General features: G+C 31.4%; 1 protein-coding gene and 2 long non-coding RNA genes across 7 annotated transcripts; 2 read left to right on the top strand and 1 right to left on the bottom strand.

The window, feature by feature from the left end:
- Positions 1 to 587: 587 nt before the first annotated feature.
- On the bottom strand, positions 588 to 7,066 carry LOC101209637 (phenylcoumaran benzylic ether reductase Pyrc5). 5 transcript variants are annotated; one of them, XR_004217966.1, is made up of 6 exons: positions 6,785 to 7,066; positions 6,263 to 6,397; positions 5,389 to 5,635; positions 4,610 to 4,813; positions 3,261 to 3,371; positions 588 to 865 (listed from the first exon to the last, which is right to left on the bottom strand). XR_004217966.1 is itself a non-coding variant. In XM_011660244.2 (5 exons), the coding sequence occupies exons 1-5, from the start codon at positions 6,965 to 6,967 to the stop codon at positions 3,337 to 3,339; spliced, it is 804 nt and encodes a 267-aa protein (XP_011658546.1). In that variant the 5' UTR covers positions 6,968 to 7,066; the 3' UTR covers positions 3,042 to 3,336. The 5 variants fall into 5 exon arrangements, 2 of the variants coding, with proteins under 2 accessions (XP_011658546.1, XP_004148524.1); XR_004217968.1 differs by lacking the exon at positions 588 to 865 and adding an exon at positions 2,296 to 2,631; XR_004217967.1 differs by lacking the exon at positions 588 to 865 and adding an exon at positions 3,104 to 3,146.
- A 5,130-nt stretch (positions 7,067 to 12,196) lies between these two features.
- LOC116404965 lies at positions 12,197 to 15,501 on the top strand. Its single transcript, XR_004217983.1, has 2 exons — positions 12,197 to 14,736; positions 14,950 to 15,501. It is a non-coding gene; the product is annotated as an uncharacterized LOC116404965 (long non-coding RNA).
- Positions 15,502 to 16,553: 1,052 nt separating this feature from the next.
- On the top strand, positions 16,554 to 17,650 carry LOC116404964. The gene is made up of 2 exons (XR_004217982.1): positions 16,554 to 17,189; positions 17,299 to 17,650. It is a non-coding gene; the product is annotated as an uncharacterized LOC116404964 (long non-coding RNA).
- The last annotated feature ends 212 nt before the right edge of the window (positions 17,651 to 17,862 follow it).

Raw genomic sequence — 17,862 nt, 5'->3', positions numbered from 1 at the left:
TGTATACACACAATTAACACATAACGTAAAATGAGTGGCTAGACAATTAAAAAGATAGCAAATAATTAAGTCAGTATGCCAAATGGGTGTCTAATGGGTGCTAAATAATTAAGACAGCAATCAAATAATTAACACATCATTTAATTAATTAACCAAATGAAATAATTAACATAGCACCCAAATGGATGCCAAATAATTAATCCATCAGTAGCCAAATGGATGTCAAATAATTAAACAGATGCAAAACAACTAATTAATCAGCGCAACAACCAAATAGTCAAATTGGTGTCAAATTAATTAACTAGATGCAGAACTCAACAATCAAAATAGTCAAATGGCCAAATGGATGTCAAATAATTAACTCAAGATGCCAAAAATTAAAAACAATATGACATGTGCTAATTAATTAATAGGCCAAATGAAAAATGGGTATTGCCAGGATGTTAATTAATTAATGCAGAAATAGGTGTAAGTAATTTACACAGAATGAATGTGGGATGGGTGTCAAATAATTAAAAGAGATCAAATGGGTGTCAGATGATTAAAATGATGCAAATATTAAAAGATGTCAAATGTGTGCCAAATGATTAACACAGAAACTAATTAACTACTAATTTAAATGAATAATTAAGACAGCACCCAAATGAGTGCCAAATAATTAATTCAGTATCATCAAGCATGAATAAAAGAAAAGAACCTACAGGTCTGCCTTAAATGCAAGAAGTTGTGTGTTGATCCTCTTCACCTCTTCCTAAAAAAAATTTCTTTTACGTGTCCCTCTTCTCTATCAAATAATCCTCCCAGCAAAAAAATTCTCCTGGCACCAAAAAAATCCCGAGCAAAAAATCCTCTCATTCTCCCCTAGCTGGAACATGGTGACCAAGAAAAACAGGGGATGGTTGAGAAAAATAAGGAGAGAAAAAAAAACTTTTACTTTTAAAATTTAAATGTGTTTTTTTAAAAAAAAAAACATAAATTTAACATTTAAGAATTAAGATTTAAGATTTAAAATTTAAATTTAAATTCAAATTCAAATTCTTTTAAAAAATAATAAATAAATGAAAAAAAATACGACAAAATACGGTATCTACAATAACTAAAAGAACAAGTAAAGTAACAAATAGTAAAAGCAATTATCAGAACACGAGAAATAATTGGTAACCCAGGTTCGATGACATAACATCTGCATATGTGGGTCCTTGACCCAAAGTAAGAGATCATATATTGCCACGTGAAATAATTCATTATTACAAAATAATGGCTTACAGTGTATTAGCATCATCACAAATACTCAATAATTTAATTTTATAACGGTAATAATTAGATATGGTATTCACATGTCCAAGTTTTTGTTTATTCACTTCTTGATTTGTTTCACTATGGTTCGATTTAAGCCTTGTGTTGTGGGTTTTTACGATCAAATGAAGTTTAGTAATAATTGATCGAGAATGGATCAATTTTGTTGAATATAGTATTAGAAGGAAAATTGGTTGGAATTTCGACTCTAAAGTAATCTCACATGTAATTACTTAATTATTTAATAATTATATGTTAATTTTATTACCAAATATGTAATATTAAAATATATTATAATAGTAAAAATTCAAGGTTCTTAAAATGGCAAATTACATCGATGACACTAAAGTAAAATATGTATAGTACAAGAATAAAATAATTGCATATATAACTGAAGAAAAATTATGATAAAAGACTAAAAAAGTCCACACCCTACGCTTCTTTTCAGTTTCCTAAACAAAAAATCCACACCCTACGCTTCTTTTCAGTTTCCTAAATTGTGTCATTTGCTATAATTTTTCTATATGTAAATCTATGATAGTATGGTGTAGTTTTATTAAAGTGTTGATTTCAGGACTTGAAAAATGAGGTCCATCCCTCCCTCCCATGAACGTAGGTGAAAACTTAGGTTACAATTGGACCATAAATGCATGCATCTTATCTAACGTGTGAAATTATTGTTGTAATATGCATGCTTTCCTAGCTAAGAAAATATGCATGTATTTGTACGAAAGGAAATAAATATTAGTTTGTTATGTATTTATGCTTTTAATATCGAGAATCTAAGAACATTCATGAACCAAAATTTAATACAAAACTACTATATAAAAGTGAGTTTAATTCAAAAGCTAATATCACATTGCAAGAAAACGATTTGGCTTACGAAAAGATGAATGCACAAAAGTTTTTCTGGATCTTTCTCACTACAATGGTTGTGCTTTCCGTTTGTGTTTACTCGGGTAAGAAGTGAAGTGCTAATTTTTTCTCTATTACTATAAATTTCTAAGTGAATTTTTTGGGTACAAATTATAAGAAAGAAATGGAAATTACATAAAGAGTTTCATGTCTCAATCAATGAAAAACTAACTTTCATTTGAATTATTTGATGTTGATGTAGATGTGGAAGTGAAGGTAGGACACTCTCTGCCATTAGTTTGTAACTCAACTTGCTCAAACACCAGTAGTTCTCAAATTAAAGAATGTCAAAGTTCTTGCGTTCGAAGAAAATTTGGGAGTGGAAGTTGCGTTCCAGATTCAGCCAGTGGAAAAATACTTTGCTGTTGTAACTCTTAGAATTATGAAAACCCCACACATTTTTCTTCATAACCTTATTAACTATGTTAATAGAAAAAGGGGTTGAAATATAAACCTTTTCTCTGGGCAATAAATGGAGAAATCATAACTAAATCAACGTTAATGATGATCATGAATAATGACATTATCTTTCTTAAAATTCATGATCGTAAAGTTTTATGGATAATTTTTTTTACCATATATCTACAAAATCTGCACTTAGTAATTTCAAGGTAACTTTTGTTGATGTATAATATTTATAATTCTCAATTAAGAAATTCAATCGAGATTTTGTAGATAGGTTATTGTATAAAAACTTTGATTTTGATATATTGATTTTGGCTAAGGTAAGAGTAAAACATCTACGTGTATTTTAATGTCTACTTCTGGGTTAAACAAACCATTCATAATCAAATTAAATAGCAAATTATGAAAAAATGTGAAATTTTGCATGGTTAAAGTTGAAATTAAATTGATAAGATAAAAAATAAAAACCACAAAAAAAAAAAGTATAAGAACATATCAGAGGGCCTTCTACCACTGTCCGAACTTCCTCCCTATTAAATTAAATTGTTACATCAAACAAAATGTGAAGTTTTGTTCCAATTCTTACACCTACTGATTAAACTCATAAAAGGGAAAGACAAAAGTGAAAGGTATTAAACACTAACCTGTCTTCGAAATCTTTAAAACGAGTGTGGGTCGCCGTCGATGAGAAAACGAGTGTGGGTCGTTGTCTTCGAAACGTTAATTAGATTCGATGTCGTCGTGGATCTCCGTCGCTGAGAAGAAAGTTCATGGAGATGGAGAAGAATGAGGTTAATTAAGGTTCGATTTTTTGGGTTCTATCAGGACGATGATAAAGAAGAAAGGGAAAACAAAAGTAAGTTTATATTTTAATAATTTTTAATGAAAAGTTGGAGGGAAATTAAGGGAGAAAATTATATTTTAATAATTTTGAATGAAAACTATATTTTATTATTTATATTTAATGACATTTAAAAATTGTCATAGGTTTATGACAGTTAAAAACTGTCATCAATTCTTCGAATCCGAAAAATTTCATCTTTTTCCATCAAAAACGCGAATTTTAACATTAGGTTCGGTTTTGTTATAGTAGTTTTAGGTGTTTATCCTAAACCACATTATTTTATAAATTCATTTTTTCAAAATTTATTTTAGGTGCCGTGTAACGTTTTTTTCAAATCAACTTATTTTTTAATTAAATCACTGCAAAATGCAATCCCAAACACACACTAAACGAGAATGCAATTAAGTATAACTTAAAAACGTATACATTTCACGGAAGAGAAGATGGCCCATAAAACCCAAGTTCACTTAGCATAATACAAAACACACAAACAAAAGGAAGATCCAAAGTCTTCCATCACTTATTTAAGTAAATTAATTAGATGGTATGGAAGATGAAAACATTTTCTTTTTGTTATTCAAACAAACTTATTGAGAAATTGATCAACAGTTGTATATTTAATATCTGGATATAAAGCTGTGGCTTCCACTCCAATTGATGGATCAATATCAAAATAGGTTTGATCTCCCTTCACGAATACAGAATGATAAAGTGCTAGCCTCATGTTTAGGGGATATTCAGCCTCTGCCAAGAACAAATAACAAGAGGGTAAACATTTAGACTCGATTTGTTTACCACGGTTTAGTTTTGTTAAATAACAATTTTCATGTTTTTTGTTTTTGAAATTTATGGTTGTTCCTCTCACTTTTGCTATGATTAGTTCTTACTTTCTTTTTTAAAGAAGAATCAACTGAGCTGTCTGTTCTTTTAAATTTTTCATAAATTGGTTTGGTTTTTTAATATATTAATAGAAAATAGAGTTTCTCGTGTGTTGGCGAACAAATATCACCAAGACCAAAGACATTTTTAAACTGCACATGTAGACTACTAAATAGACATATAGACTTCAAACGTACTCAAGAAATCAAAGCATTTCTTCTAAAAGCTATAATTATTGCTCATAAAATACAAAAGAAAAACAAAACTAACCTGAAATGTTCTTCAGCACTTGAGCCTCTGGAATATAGATTTTCTGGAGGGTTTTGCCAATTTTATTCTCCCAAAGAGAGACAAGATCATTGAAGGAGTAAATATTTTTAGGAGGTCTAACATAAACGATTTTGTTTAAAGTTCTTGGATCATCCACAGTTCTAATTGTGTAAGTTGCAATGTCTTCTTCCTTGTTGAATATTGCTAACAATATGAGAAAATAAATAAGCTTAAAAAATAAAATAGAAAACCAACATGGAACAAACAAAACTAATTAACGTATTGTTTAATAACTATTTGATTTTTTTTTTCTTTTTTTTTTTAAAATTAAAATCTATAGGCACGACTTTTCCTCTCAAATTTCTTTATTTGTTATTTACCTTTTTACCAATGATTTAAAAAATCAAGCCAAATTTTAAAAACTAAAAAGTTAAGATCTTAGTGATAGGTGAAGGGAACATCGACTTGAAATGAAGTTTGAATTATAGAAAAAAAATATCATTGCTACGTAAAAGTAAAGAAATAAGAAGACATTTATTGTAGTAACATATAATACAAATTTCTAAACAAAAATCCACAACAAAAAAAAAGAGAAAACAAAAACAATAAAAATCGACACAAAATAGTTCACAAACACTACCTTTCATATATGAACAAAGAGAAAAACAATCTATTATGAGTAAGAAAGCATGGTTGGTGAATCAAAACATTCAAAACATTGATCTAACCGTAAGAAACACATCCAACATGTAAATAAATAGTGAAAGAGAAAATGTTACCTTTGGGATTTCCATCTCCAATGATAAAAACTCGATCTCTAGGTGGAAACGGTGGAGTAGAAGGTTCAGGTTGAGCCAAACTTGACAGAAACCAATCATCAAAGAAATTAGAGGAAACAATTGTATAAGGAATCCTTGAAGCCTCCAAAGCTCTACGAACTTTAGCCTTTGCAGCAAAAGCTGATTTTGCTGGCTCAACACCACGTACACGATCCACATCATTCCCAAATTCTGATGGGAAGAATCTCTATACACCCAAAGCCCAAAACCTCTTCATCAACTACTCATTCAAACATATATGTGTTAATTTCCTACCTACTCCTCCCCTAGTTTTTTTAACTTAACGTCATGCCACTTTTTTCCAATTCAAATCCCTATTATTGTTCATCACAGATCGTTTCTAACTTTTTTTACATTCCCTACAAAACTCATCATTTAAAACATGTCAATTATTTTTTTTTCTCTCTAAAAGATATTATATTGCAAGTATGTGCAAAACAAATTAGCATAAACTTAATTGAAACCCTACTGTGTCTTTTTGTTTTTCATTGGTAAATGATATTGGTAAGAAGAGCTTAACTCAACTGTCATTCAAGTACATTGATGAGCACAAAGTCCGATCAAATCTTCCTATTCCAATTGTTCTTCTGACATTATTATTTTCACCTCAATTACTATAATTTCAGAGATAAGTGTTTATTCATTGGAAACTCAACAAACTAGAAAAGCTAAGTTGATTTAATTTTGAACTTGAACTCTAACAAGTAAAGTAAAGTTTAAACCAAAACTATATGAGACAAAATTAGAAGAACCATAAATAAACAAACAAAGAAATAAGAAAAAGAAAAGATCAAATTATATATATATGTATGACCTTAATATGGCCAACTTCTTTGATGGCAGAGATGAGTGTACATTGATCAGGTAATTGATCATGCCCTACGGTTGATATCACCACATCCACTTCTTTAATTGCCTTAACTAAACTCTCATGATCATATAAATCACCCTGCACAATAGTTTGAGGTCAAAAAACTAAAAAACCCACGCCATCCATTGTTTCATACACTTCTTTTTGTTTCATACACTTCTTTTCGATTTTCTAAAGACAAATATCACAATGAAAGAACTAAATTGATTGACTCGTGAAAATTAATTATGATTTTAGTTGACTAAAATTGGAAATTATTTTGCACCATATTCTTTGAAAAAAATCTGAAAGTTCAATATTTACGCTATACAATTATTAGTCTAGAAATTGAGTGGACATAACTCTAAAGACTAAAATACAAATGGAAGTTTTTCGGAGTGATTTGACTCAAGAATGGTGGTCTGAGATATGGAGAAGTCCATTGGCAAATGACAAAAAGAAAAGCAAAACACAAAACAAACTTACAAAGAGAAAATGGACCCCCAAGGTCTTGAAATTGTTGACAATATGAGACTTGGAATGGTTGGAGAGAGTAGAATGTCTAAGAAGAACATAGGTTGGATGGCCAGCCTTGGCACTTGCTTCCACCATAAACTTACCAACATAGCCACTCCCTCCCACAATCAAAATCTTGCTTTTGGCTGCCATTAGAATCAATATTTTTTCTGTCAACAAATGCACATAGAAGCTATTAATAATGGAAAGATCAACAAGAAAACAAAAAAGGTAAATAGTGCTTTAATTAAACTTTTGACAATATTGATATCAGTACTAGAGTACTAAGGATAGCCATTTATTTTATAGTCAAAATGATAAAGGTTATCTTGCTTATTTTAGATAAATTTTGAAATGTGCTTTTAGTAGGACGATTGAGCCAACCTATGTTTTTTTGCCTTGTGTAACAAATCCTTACAGATCATGGTATGTTAAATAATTTGAGAAAAAGTGATTGAGTTAAAATTAAATTTTTGGAATCGGTGTGTAACTGTAACAACCCAACTTTTCAGACTAAGTTAAGGTCCTTACTTTAACATAAAAACATTTCGTTTTTTTAGAAAGTGATAGGTCAGTAGGCGCATTCAAGCATTTCCACTAGGTGGGCACCCTCTTAACGCCCTCATCATCCGCAAGATTATATTCAATAAAGCACCGAGGAAGGTGTCCAAATTACAGGAAGGCTAGAGATAAGCCAAAATGTAAACAACACAAAATACTAACATAAAGCACTAAAATTTAGTGCAATTACAGAAGCAGAATAATTTTTGAAAAGCTTGTGGTTGGTGGATGTTTTGTTTGGGCCCAATTTAAAATAACCAAAACTTTCAAGAAAATTAAACTAATAAGTTTCTAGTCTTTGAATGCATTTAAACCTCAAATTTTCTAAACAGTCTCAAGTACGAAAACAAAACAATATTGTAAATCACTAAGCGGAAGCGAATTTAAAGTGTCCCCTACGGCGATCACGCTTCCTTCCTGCCCCTCGCCGGTTTGCCACCTTCATTACCTTTGCTTGAAAAATTAAACATAAAAGGGTGAGTATAAAAATATTCAGTAAGAGACCCACTACTGGTCCCGTTAGGGGAAAATAAATTGTTAACGTTCTATTGGGATACCCTGCACAGTCACAGTCTTGTGATCCCTTAGGATACACGTATCAGTCTAACGTCCGAGGGACGTACATTTCAGTCTAGTGTTCTACATAAACACATATCAGTCTAATGCTCCCGAAGGATACATAATAATTGGTGATCTCGTAGGACACCTACAAGGCACACATCCCAATAAAAGTCAACAATTTACCCCTCAGTCCATTCTAAACATTTAGCAATCATTTATAACACCTCTCCGTTACTTCAAAATATAAAGTTCTTTCACTTAACATTCTATCAATCAACCTATTCCACTTTAGTCCAAAGACCGTTGATAACATTTTAATTCATCAGTCAAACAAACTACAAGGTCATAACACCCCTCAATTTACCAGTACAAACCACAGTTTAGTATAATCCACATCCAACCAAAACAAATTCTCCAGTTCACATCCAAAATTTTATACAGCACAGTATACTAATATCATCCTGTCTACATCCACACCTGCATGTTTAATCCCAGACAATCTCCATATATATTCAACATCAAATCTACGTCAAGTTATGTATATGCATAACTTCAGTCATTCACAGTATACATTCAACAATCCACATCAATCCATACATAAATATATGAATATATATATATATCCAATTAAACATGATATACACTAAACATTTAGTCTGCAACCAAATGTGTATATCATAACCATCATTCCTACTAAGTTTCGATGTAACCATACAGTCAACACAACTCAAAACTTTAGGTGAGTCCAGTAGAAAGTCCCTTACCTCAAAGTTAGGGAAGCTCCTTAATCAACTAACGTCCACGAAGTAATCCTAAGCATAACAATACGAAACTTGATTACTTTCACAATACATATCTCACTTACTTTCCTCAATGTAAGTTCTAACATACCAAGATATTGGCGAACCAAACCCTAAAAAATTCACAAATTGGTTGTGAATTCAAGGGACCCAACGCTACTTCCAACACCTTCAAAAATAAATTAACAATTTAGCTAAACATCCCAACCATACGCTTGAACAACTTTGAAGCAATTTAAAGTTTTGGCTTTTAATATCGAGAATCTAAGAACATTCATGAACCAAAATTTAATACAAAACTACTATATAAAAGTGAGTTTAATTCAAAAGCTAATATCACATTGCAAGAAAACGATTTGGCTTACGAAAAGATGAATGCACAAAAGTTTTTCTAGATCTTTCTCACTACAATGGTTGTGCTTTCCGTTTGTGTTTACTCGGGTAAGAAGTGCTAATTTTTTCTCTGTTACTACAAATTTCTAAGTGATTTTTTTTGGTACAAATAAGAAAGAAATGGAAATTACATAAGATCATTCCTAAAGAGTTTCATGTCCCAATCAATGAAAAACTAATTTTTATTTGAATTATTTGATGTTGTTGTAGATGTGGAAGTGAAGGTAGGACACTCTCTACCATTAGTTTGTAACTCAACTTGCTCAAACACCAGTAGTTCTCAAATTAAAGAATGTCAAAGTTCTTGCGTTCGAAGAAAATTTGGGAATGGAAGTTGCGTTCCAGATTTAGCCAGTGGAAAAATATTTTGCTTTGTAACTCTTAGAATTATGAAAACCCTACACATTTTTCTTCGTATTAACTATGAAGGGTTGAAATATAAACCTTTTCTCTACGCAATGAAGGGAGAAATCATAACTAAATGACAACTAATATATAATTATCAATTTTCACTCATTAATTAATTATAGTTTTATTATATAATTAATAACATTCTCTCAATCAAATTTGAAATTTTTTAATTAAATATAAATACCCATATATATATACTTTGTTAATCCAAGACATTAAACCAAATAAATTTCTTAACTTTCGATTCCAATTAATCTAACACTCATAATATAATCATAAATTATTCAAGATATATAATAAAGTAAAAAAATTACCCTAATTTTTTTGGACATTACTCTAACGCCTTGAGTTTAGGAGGAGGACATGAATGAACCGATACCACATCTGAATTAGAAGGATCTCAGAGTCATGAAAATAAGGTTAAGAAAGACTTAAAACAATTAAATGTTAATATCTATAACAACAAGGTGTACCTTCCTTTTTGGTGGCTCGATCATAGAAACTCCAAAACTAAGCATGTAAGTGACCTCTTGAGAATTTTTCTAAGATGCATGTAAGTGAGGACAAGGCATGAACTCATGTTAACTTGTGAGAGCGACTTTCACTTTAATAAGTCTTTAAGATAAGTAAGGATGATGTTATTAAGTCACAAAGAAATATCGGAGATCTGAATTGTTTCATAAATTATCAAACAACAAAATTTAACAAAATTGAATTAGGATAACCTTTTTTAATTGACAGTTAATCAATTCAACAAAAACCATGTGCAAACTAATTCTTCCAAAAATCAATTTTAGCTCATGTCAAGTATTCGTTAAAGTAGTTTTTCTCAAGATAATTGACTATCAAGAGAAATAAACATCATTGTTTCTTTTTCTACTTTGTTTTCATGTGACTGTGGGATGATGTGCAACATATTCTAAAAATTAGTTAATTATAAAAGAAATAAATGAAGTAACCACTAACCTCTTTTACGAGGATCAACAAAATTAATAAATTAACAAAGAGTTCAATTCGATCACATCATATACTAAAAAATAGTTAATTTTAAAAAAATAAATGAAGTAAGTACTAAGCTCTTTTAGGACGATTTGAAAAACAGAAGTAAACAAAATTAGTAAATTAACAAAGAGTTCAGGAGAGTTGTTTATGTATGAAAAAGTATTACCACCCTAGAACACCCTTAAAAAAAAATAAGCCAAATAAGTTATGATGGAATTATTTCATCAATTAAGCTATATTAGATTTGTAAAAAAGAAATCTATCACCTAAAAATGTGAGAAATTATTACATTTTTTCAACGTTAGTCGTAGAAATAGCTTTTATACGAAGGAAGTTTTTTTTTTCTTTTATAAATTTTATAAATTCATTTTTTTTCTTGAGACTAAGTCTAGAAAAATTTGATCGTCTACACGAGAATTCTAGAAAATCAAGACCTCAATTTTTTTTTTATTTCAACTAATAATACTTTTAAGGGATGGTTGAAAATTTAACAATCAAATTCAAAATAATTAAGTATATAGCAACATTTAAAAAAAATTGTAATTATAACAAAGTTTGTCAAATTCTATCAATGATAGAAGTCTATCACCGATACATCATGTTGCAAATATTGGTCTATCACTGATAGACCATACGAGTCTATGAGCAAAATACAAGTCTATCAGCGATAGTTTTGCTATATTTGTAATTTTTTATAAATTTTGTTGTATTCCTCGATAATGTGATTTTTTAAAAATTTTATTTTAATATGATTCTTTAATAATTAACGTTAAAAAATACTTTTACTTTTGAAATATAGAAAAATGATCCTCCTTCCAAGATAGACTTATAAATATTTCAACAATTTTTTGTTTACAATAATTTTTCTTTGATTGAAACTAAATAAAATATGGAAACATTGTATGATTAAATAGTTTTACAAAACAAACTTCCAATTAAATAATTTCGGAAAACTGATTTTTACTTTTTAGGGTTTAGGATTTAGGGTTTATTTCTTACATTTTTAATAACTTATAATATAAAAATTAATTTTAATAAGTCACTCATAAGTTCATCTTTGAGGCAGGAAGGACTCCCAAATATACTTAATAAGTTTTATTTATTTATTTTATGTAGTGGATACCCCTCAAATTATTAATCTACCAAATAATGATTCGAACGTTTAATATGAAAGACTAAATTATGTTGCAATATTATTAGAAGTTCGTCATGGAAAGTGATATCTTACCGATGGGAAAGCTTTTAGTATATGAGCATTAAAGGTTGGAATCTGTCAATTGTTTTTGTCATACTTCAGTAATTGACTTCTAAAATTGAAGTATAAATATAATTAAGATGGTAGATTGAGAAAGGGAGACGTAGGTTAGGCACAATAACACCTTAGCACACCACCAATTGTCAAATTTCAAGATAAAAAGAAAAGTTAGGTTTTGGTTTTGTATAGTTAATAAATGACCATAATGGTACATTTATTGTCGTGCCTATTTGTCAATGTATATGAATGACTGAAGTATGGTTAGGTTATGGTGAGATTGTTGGCAGCTTTTAAATTAATTGTTACCAAAAAAAATAGATTTAAAACATTGGTTAATTACAGTACGTTGATTTGTTTTGCATTTATAGATAATTTTAGTGGAAAAAATGGAAATTACAAGAAGGGAATACAAATTTAACATTTGAGAAACATCTAGAGCTTCTTTTGTTCGAATACGAATTTATCAATTAGGAAAAGATGAAAATGCCTCTACAACAAGCCAGATACACTTTTTGTTTTCTGTTTGGTCGTAATAAGTTTTAAATAGATTTTCCTCTTTTTTTATTTGTTTGAAATCGGTTTCTTCATTTTTTGTTTCATTGTGTTGTGTTGTTACTGAGGGTTAACGTCTATTTGTGATATGTTTATATATCATTGATAGACTTGAGAGATGTTTTGTTTGTTTGCATTGGAATGTTAGTAGATAATTTAGTTTTATGTACATTTTTATGTGTTGTTGTTTAAAGTTCTACCAGTGATGTTTCTATCAACTTGAATATGTTTAACTTGTTTATGTTGGGAAGTTAGTAAAAGCTCTAGTTTAAAGTACACTTTTTGTGTGATGTTGCTTAGAGTCTATCAGTGATATGTTTCTATCACTAATTGATAGATTTGGAGAATGTTAAACTTGTTTGTGTAGGGATGTTGAACTTGTTTTTCGGCATGCTAATCTGTTTGTTTGCGTTAAGGTGTGTTGGTGAATGTTTTAGTCTATCAATGATAAATGCTTTCATAGATAAACTTGGAGTATGTTTAGGGATGTTAGTAGATACTTTAGTTTAATGTGCATATTTTTTGTGATATTGCTTAAAGATCTTTCAGTGATTTATTTTTATCACTAACAGATTTGGAAGATGTTTAGATTGCTTGCATTGTAATATATATTTATAAACTCTAATTCGAACTCTAGTCTGAAGTTCATTTTGTGTGGGATGTACTAGTAGTAGTAGTAGTATATTATTAAAAGAAAAGAGACCTAGATTTGCATGCAAACCCTTTCTCCTTCTCCATTATTCTCCCTCATGTTTCAATACTAGCCACCGCCATCATCAGGGTTTCTCTGACCGTTAAACTTTCTTGCCCCCGTTCACCGCTACAACCTCCTCTCCTATCAGTCGTAACACGTGTAGCTCACCAACCATAGCAGTTGTTTACCGTCACACAGTTTTCGTCAAGCCTCCACGTCTCAAGAGCCTGAGCATCCCACTAGTTCACTATTCGACCTTCGACAAGTGCTTCCTCTCTATCGTGGACTCAAGTCGCATGATCAGTGTGTTTTCTTCCATTCTCGAGTCGAAAGACGAAGCTTCCACCCCTCTTAGATGCACGTTTATATTATAAGTCGGTCTTCTCCTCTCCCAACTGAGACACACATGTATGCTTTCTCCCTCACCGAGCTGCGTAGCCACATCTAAGCTGCATCCCAGATCTGAGTCGATCTCCCTTTGTTACTCGAGCCACGTAAGCCAAGCCATTGCAACTTCTTTTTAAACCTTTTGAGCCAACATTTAGGGGTTTTCAGTAAGCTTTTGAATGGGTTTTGGTTTTTCCCATCAAATATCATTTTTTGTGCTTAGCAAATTAATTTTTGGAATTAGGTGAGATTATTTTGTTAAAGTAAAGTTATTATTACTTTCCCTTTATGTTTAGGACTAATTTAATTAAGAAAATTGACTGTCAACCAAGGATTGCTAGCTAATCTTGAGGTAACGAATTTCTACTACCGAACCTTAGAATGAAGTTTAAATGTACCGTATAAGATGATTTGACTATTGATGAGTAGTGTTCAAATGTAGGGATAGTTGCAAATTTAGCCATTAGATGCAAAATAATTAAGTATACAGTGACATTTTTAAAAAATTGCAAATATAGCAAAATTTATGAAATTCTATCAATGATAGAAGTTTATCACCGATAGTTTTGCTATATTTGTAATTTCTTTTTAAATGTTGCTATATCCTTAAGTATTATTCATAAAATGGTCATCAATTATAATTACCCTAAAATGTATTGATGGCTTGCTACATTGATGACTGAACTGAGATATGTACTAGAATGATTATATATAGTGGATATGTATTGAACTGGAATATTGTTGATAGTTTTGATCATATTTTGATTTATTGACTATCTTAGACTTTTTAGACTAGAATGAAATTCTCTGGACTAAGGGGAAGTATAAGACTTGTATCTAAGAAAGGTTGAATCATTAGCTAAGTGTTCCAAAGAGGACGTTTTGAGCAGTCTATTCGATAAGATGTTGACAATTAAGTAAATTAGGTGTTGAGGAAAGATTACGCGATAAGATTTCTTGACGTTTATGTGGTACTATGAGATTAAGGTACTACGCGAGATGAAAGATTAGGTGAGAAGAAGTAAGGAAACTTCCCCAAAATTTTCTAAGTTTACTTAATGGGCCACGTGTGAAGGTTTAAGGTAAGCATGTGCACCACTTAGAGTATGAGCTAGCAAGCTAACAAGAGAGTTTAAGGGTGACTTAGTTATTTTTGAACTAGTATATAAAATAGTGGTCTTCAACCAAATTCATAAGTATTGTTACTTTAAAATTCTAAAGACAAAATTTAAAGTATTGAAGTGCTATTGAAGTAGCTATCTAAGAAGAAAAAGAGAAGTTTTTGAAGTTTAAGTAATCAAGTAGTGTGAGTGTTTCTTTAAAGTGATTTACATAATTTCAAGCTTTCTTACTAAAGTGTTTATTGATACTGATATCAATACGAATATTTTCAAGAGATTTCTATGGGAAGCTTGTGCTAAGATTTCAAGCATGTTTTATATGTTATAAATGTTTATGAAATGATGTTCAAACCAATAGTCTATTTCCTACCAATGAGCTAACTATTATAAAAAAAAAGTGTAAAGGCAGGCATGGATAAAAGATGTGCATGGTGAAATGAGGTGAAACAATGTATAAAAGATGTGCATTGGCTCTCAGCCTGAGCAACAATGAATGAATCAGGATATTCTCGGATGTTGATGATGAGAAGGCCATCTCAGTAGTCTAAATGTGAGATGAGGAGTCTTTGCGTAGAGAATGATTTAGGTCCTTGAAGAAAGGAATGACTGTTGACTAATGTGTGTTCTTATGGAATGAGTACTTATGCGATTTATTATGTTTATGTAAAAAAAGAAAAGAAAAGAAAAGATGTGTTTACGTAAAATCTACGAAAGGTATATTGCGAAAAGGTTTTTATAAAACCTTCAGAGTCTTTTAGACTTATGTTTTAAAGTTTATTTTCCAGGCTTCAGGCGTTAACACAAGTAAGGAAAGACTGAGAATTTGTTGGGTGAGAAGAGCTGCAAGCGTTTTGTTTTCAATTTAAGTTATGTACTTATGTAATTTTTATTAAGTGTTGTAGAACACCTTGTTTAAAGTTAATAAAAGTTTTTGGTTTGTCTTTTTTTTTTTTTTTTGTTAAGTTGTTTATTGCCTAATCTATGAAAGTGTTAAGTAAGAAGTGAGTAGGTGACTAAGCAAAAGCTTAAGAATCTCAAGTTTGAGTGTCTTGGCGTTTAACGTATCAAGATACTCAAAGTCATATCGCGCATCACATGGCTAGTAAGGACGTGTGCGGGGTGGGATTTGATAGAAACTGCTAGATTTAGTTGTTGGATAATGTACATTGCAGGCACGGTGTCCTACAAGATCACAACATATTGTTTTTTGGTCACTTATAGAAATACAAGTTATTACAGCCTCTTTTATTAAAATAATGAGGTCAAAATAGAGAAGAAGTATGCAAAACAGGTAGTTTATATTGAAATTGAATAAATACTTAGAGATGGATCTTACACACGCTATCATGCCTGTTTCACCATGTTTACAATGTCTTAATGCAAGATTAATAAGAAATAAGAAAACGAGTGAATCGTAGAGGATCTCACACCATGCACTACACATTCTGGTTGACAAATAACACTCTTAGGTGAGAAGACCAAAGTAAAACAAAGGAAAGTGGTTCACAAAAGGACAAGAATGGAAGTTGGAGATGATGTGACTTTGCAACAAACACCTTTCGGTGAGTCGGCACTTACACATGCTGAGAAGAATAGAAATTTTTTGCTGAAAGTTGACTATAAATATCGTCACCTAACAAAAAAGGCTTTTATGGAACAAGAGGCCATACGTCTCAATAGATCGACCGAGAGGTCCGAGTGGGCCAAAACCTATAAAGAGAAAGATGAAAATGAATAGTTTTTCCACTTGATAGAAAAAGAACCTATATTTCTGTAACGCCCCAAACTCGAATGTATTTTATTTTAAAAGATTTCTTTTCGATCTGTACAAGATTGATTGTTTTGAAGAAAATATGTTGAAGGGGGAAAGAAGATGAAAATGTGATAATATAATTATATATATATTTATTTATATTTTAGTTTTATTATTTAGTTTAAATAAAAGAAAAGAAAAAGAAATTTTATTATATATATATTTATTATATTTTAGTTTTATTTTTATTATTTAAATAAAAGAAAAAAAAAAAAAAACTTCGTTCTTCCTCCCGATTTCTTCTTCTCCTCCCATACCTTAGCAGCCGCACCCTCCAACCGTCGATCTCCACTCTTTCTTTTCTTCTCCGATCCACGGCCGCCACCCCAAAACCTCTCTTCTCCGTTCACCCAGTCGGCCACACAAGCTGCCGGTCGTTTCTTCTTCTTTCCGGTCGTCTTTCTTTTCTTTCTCCGTTCACCGAAGCCGAACCCAACCGCCACGTCTGTTTCTTTCTCCGTTCACCGAAGCCAAACCCAACCGCCATCTCTGTTCGCGAAGCAAGGCCGCCGCGTGAACCTGTAACCGCCGGCTGTCTCCCCTCTCCTTTCTCCTCTGTTTTCAGCCCAGCCGCCGCCGATTCCTTTCTCCTCCGTTTTCTGCACTGCCGCGCGACTCTCCGTCCGTCTGTATACAGTCTCTCCGTCGCACGTCGTCTCTTCGCAAAGCTGCTGCTCGACTTCTTCCGCGAATAACACCTGCCGTGAACCGAACTAAAGACCCCATATCCAACTTTCTGCGTGTCGAGTTCCTTCTTCGTCCTGCCGCAGGATTGGGTCGTTTGCTGTCGTTCCTGTTTTGCCACAAGTCATTAAATATTGATTGGTAAGATTGAAGTTATGAAATTCCTAACTGTTTCCAAAATAAACTCAAGTAATATTGCTCGATTAGTTGGTTGGATAAATCGTTTACTGTTCGATTATTTCGATTATAGGTTGAAGGTAACGCTCGAATTCCTTGGGTTTGCAGCAAACAATTGATTCTGGTTGAAACGAAATTCGTTTCGCGAAGATTTGGGTAAGTTGTAAAAATTCACATTGGGTTGAATTTAAATGATTGATGCGTTGAAGGGAATTATTGAGAAATTGTCTTAATGTTTAGATTCGTTCTTTGTAGACTTCAACGTGGTTAAGGAGCTTAACTAACTTGAAAGTAAGGGATTTTCTACTGGACTCACCTATGCTTTTGAATTTCACCTATGCTTTTGAATTGTAATGTCTGTATAGTCACCTCTGATTGAGTAAATGTGTTGAGACAATATATATATATATATACGTATGGATGTAGATTCGGTGTTGAATGTATACTGTGGATGACTGAAAAAATATATATACACATCGATTGAAGTAGACTTGATGTTGAATGCATATTGTGATTGTCTTTGAATATATATATATGTGTGTGGATGTAGACCGGACGACAATTGTAGATTGTGTTTGTATGAGATGCAGATGTGAATTTGTGATTGTCGTTTAGACTGGGTGTACGCTATACTAAA

The sequence above is a fragment of the Cucumis sativus genome, chromosome 7 (genome assembly GCF_000004075.3).
Source record: "Cucumis sativus cultivar 9930 chromosome 7, Cucumber_9930_V3, whole genome shotgun sequence".
In the NCBI taxonomy this organism is placed as follows: domain Eukaryota; kingdom Viridiplantae; phylum Streptophyta; class Magnoliopsida; order Cucurbitales; family Cucurbitaceae; genus Cucumis; species Cucumis sativus.
The sequence above is the reverse complement of the archived record's forward strand: the minus strand, read 5'-3'. Positions and strand labels throughout refer to the sequence as shown.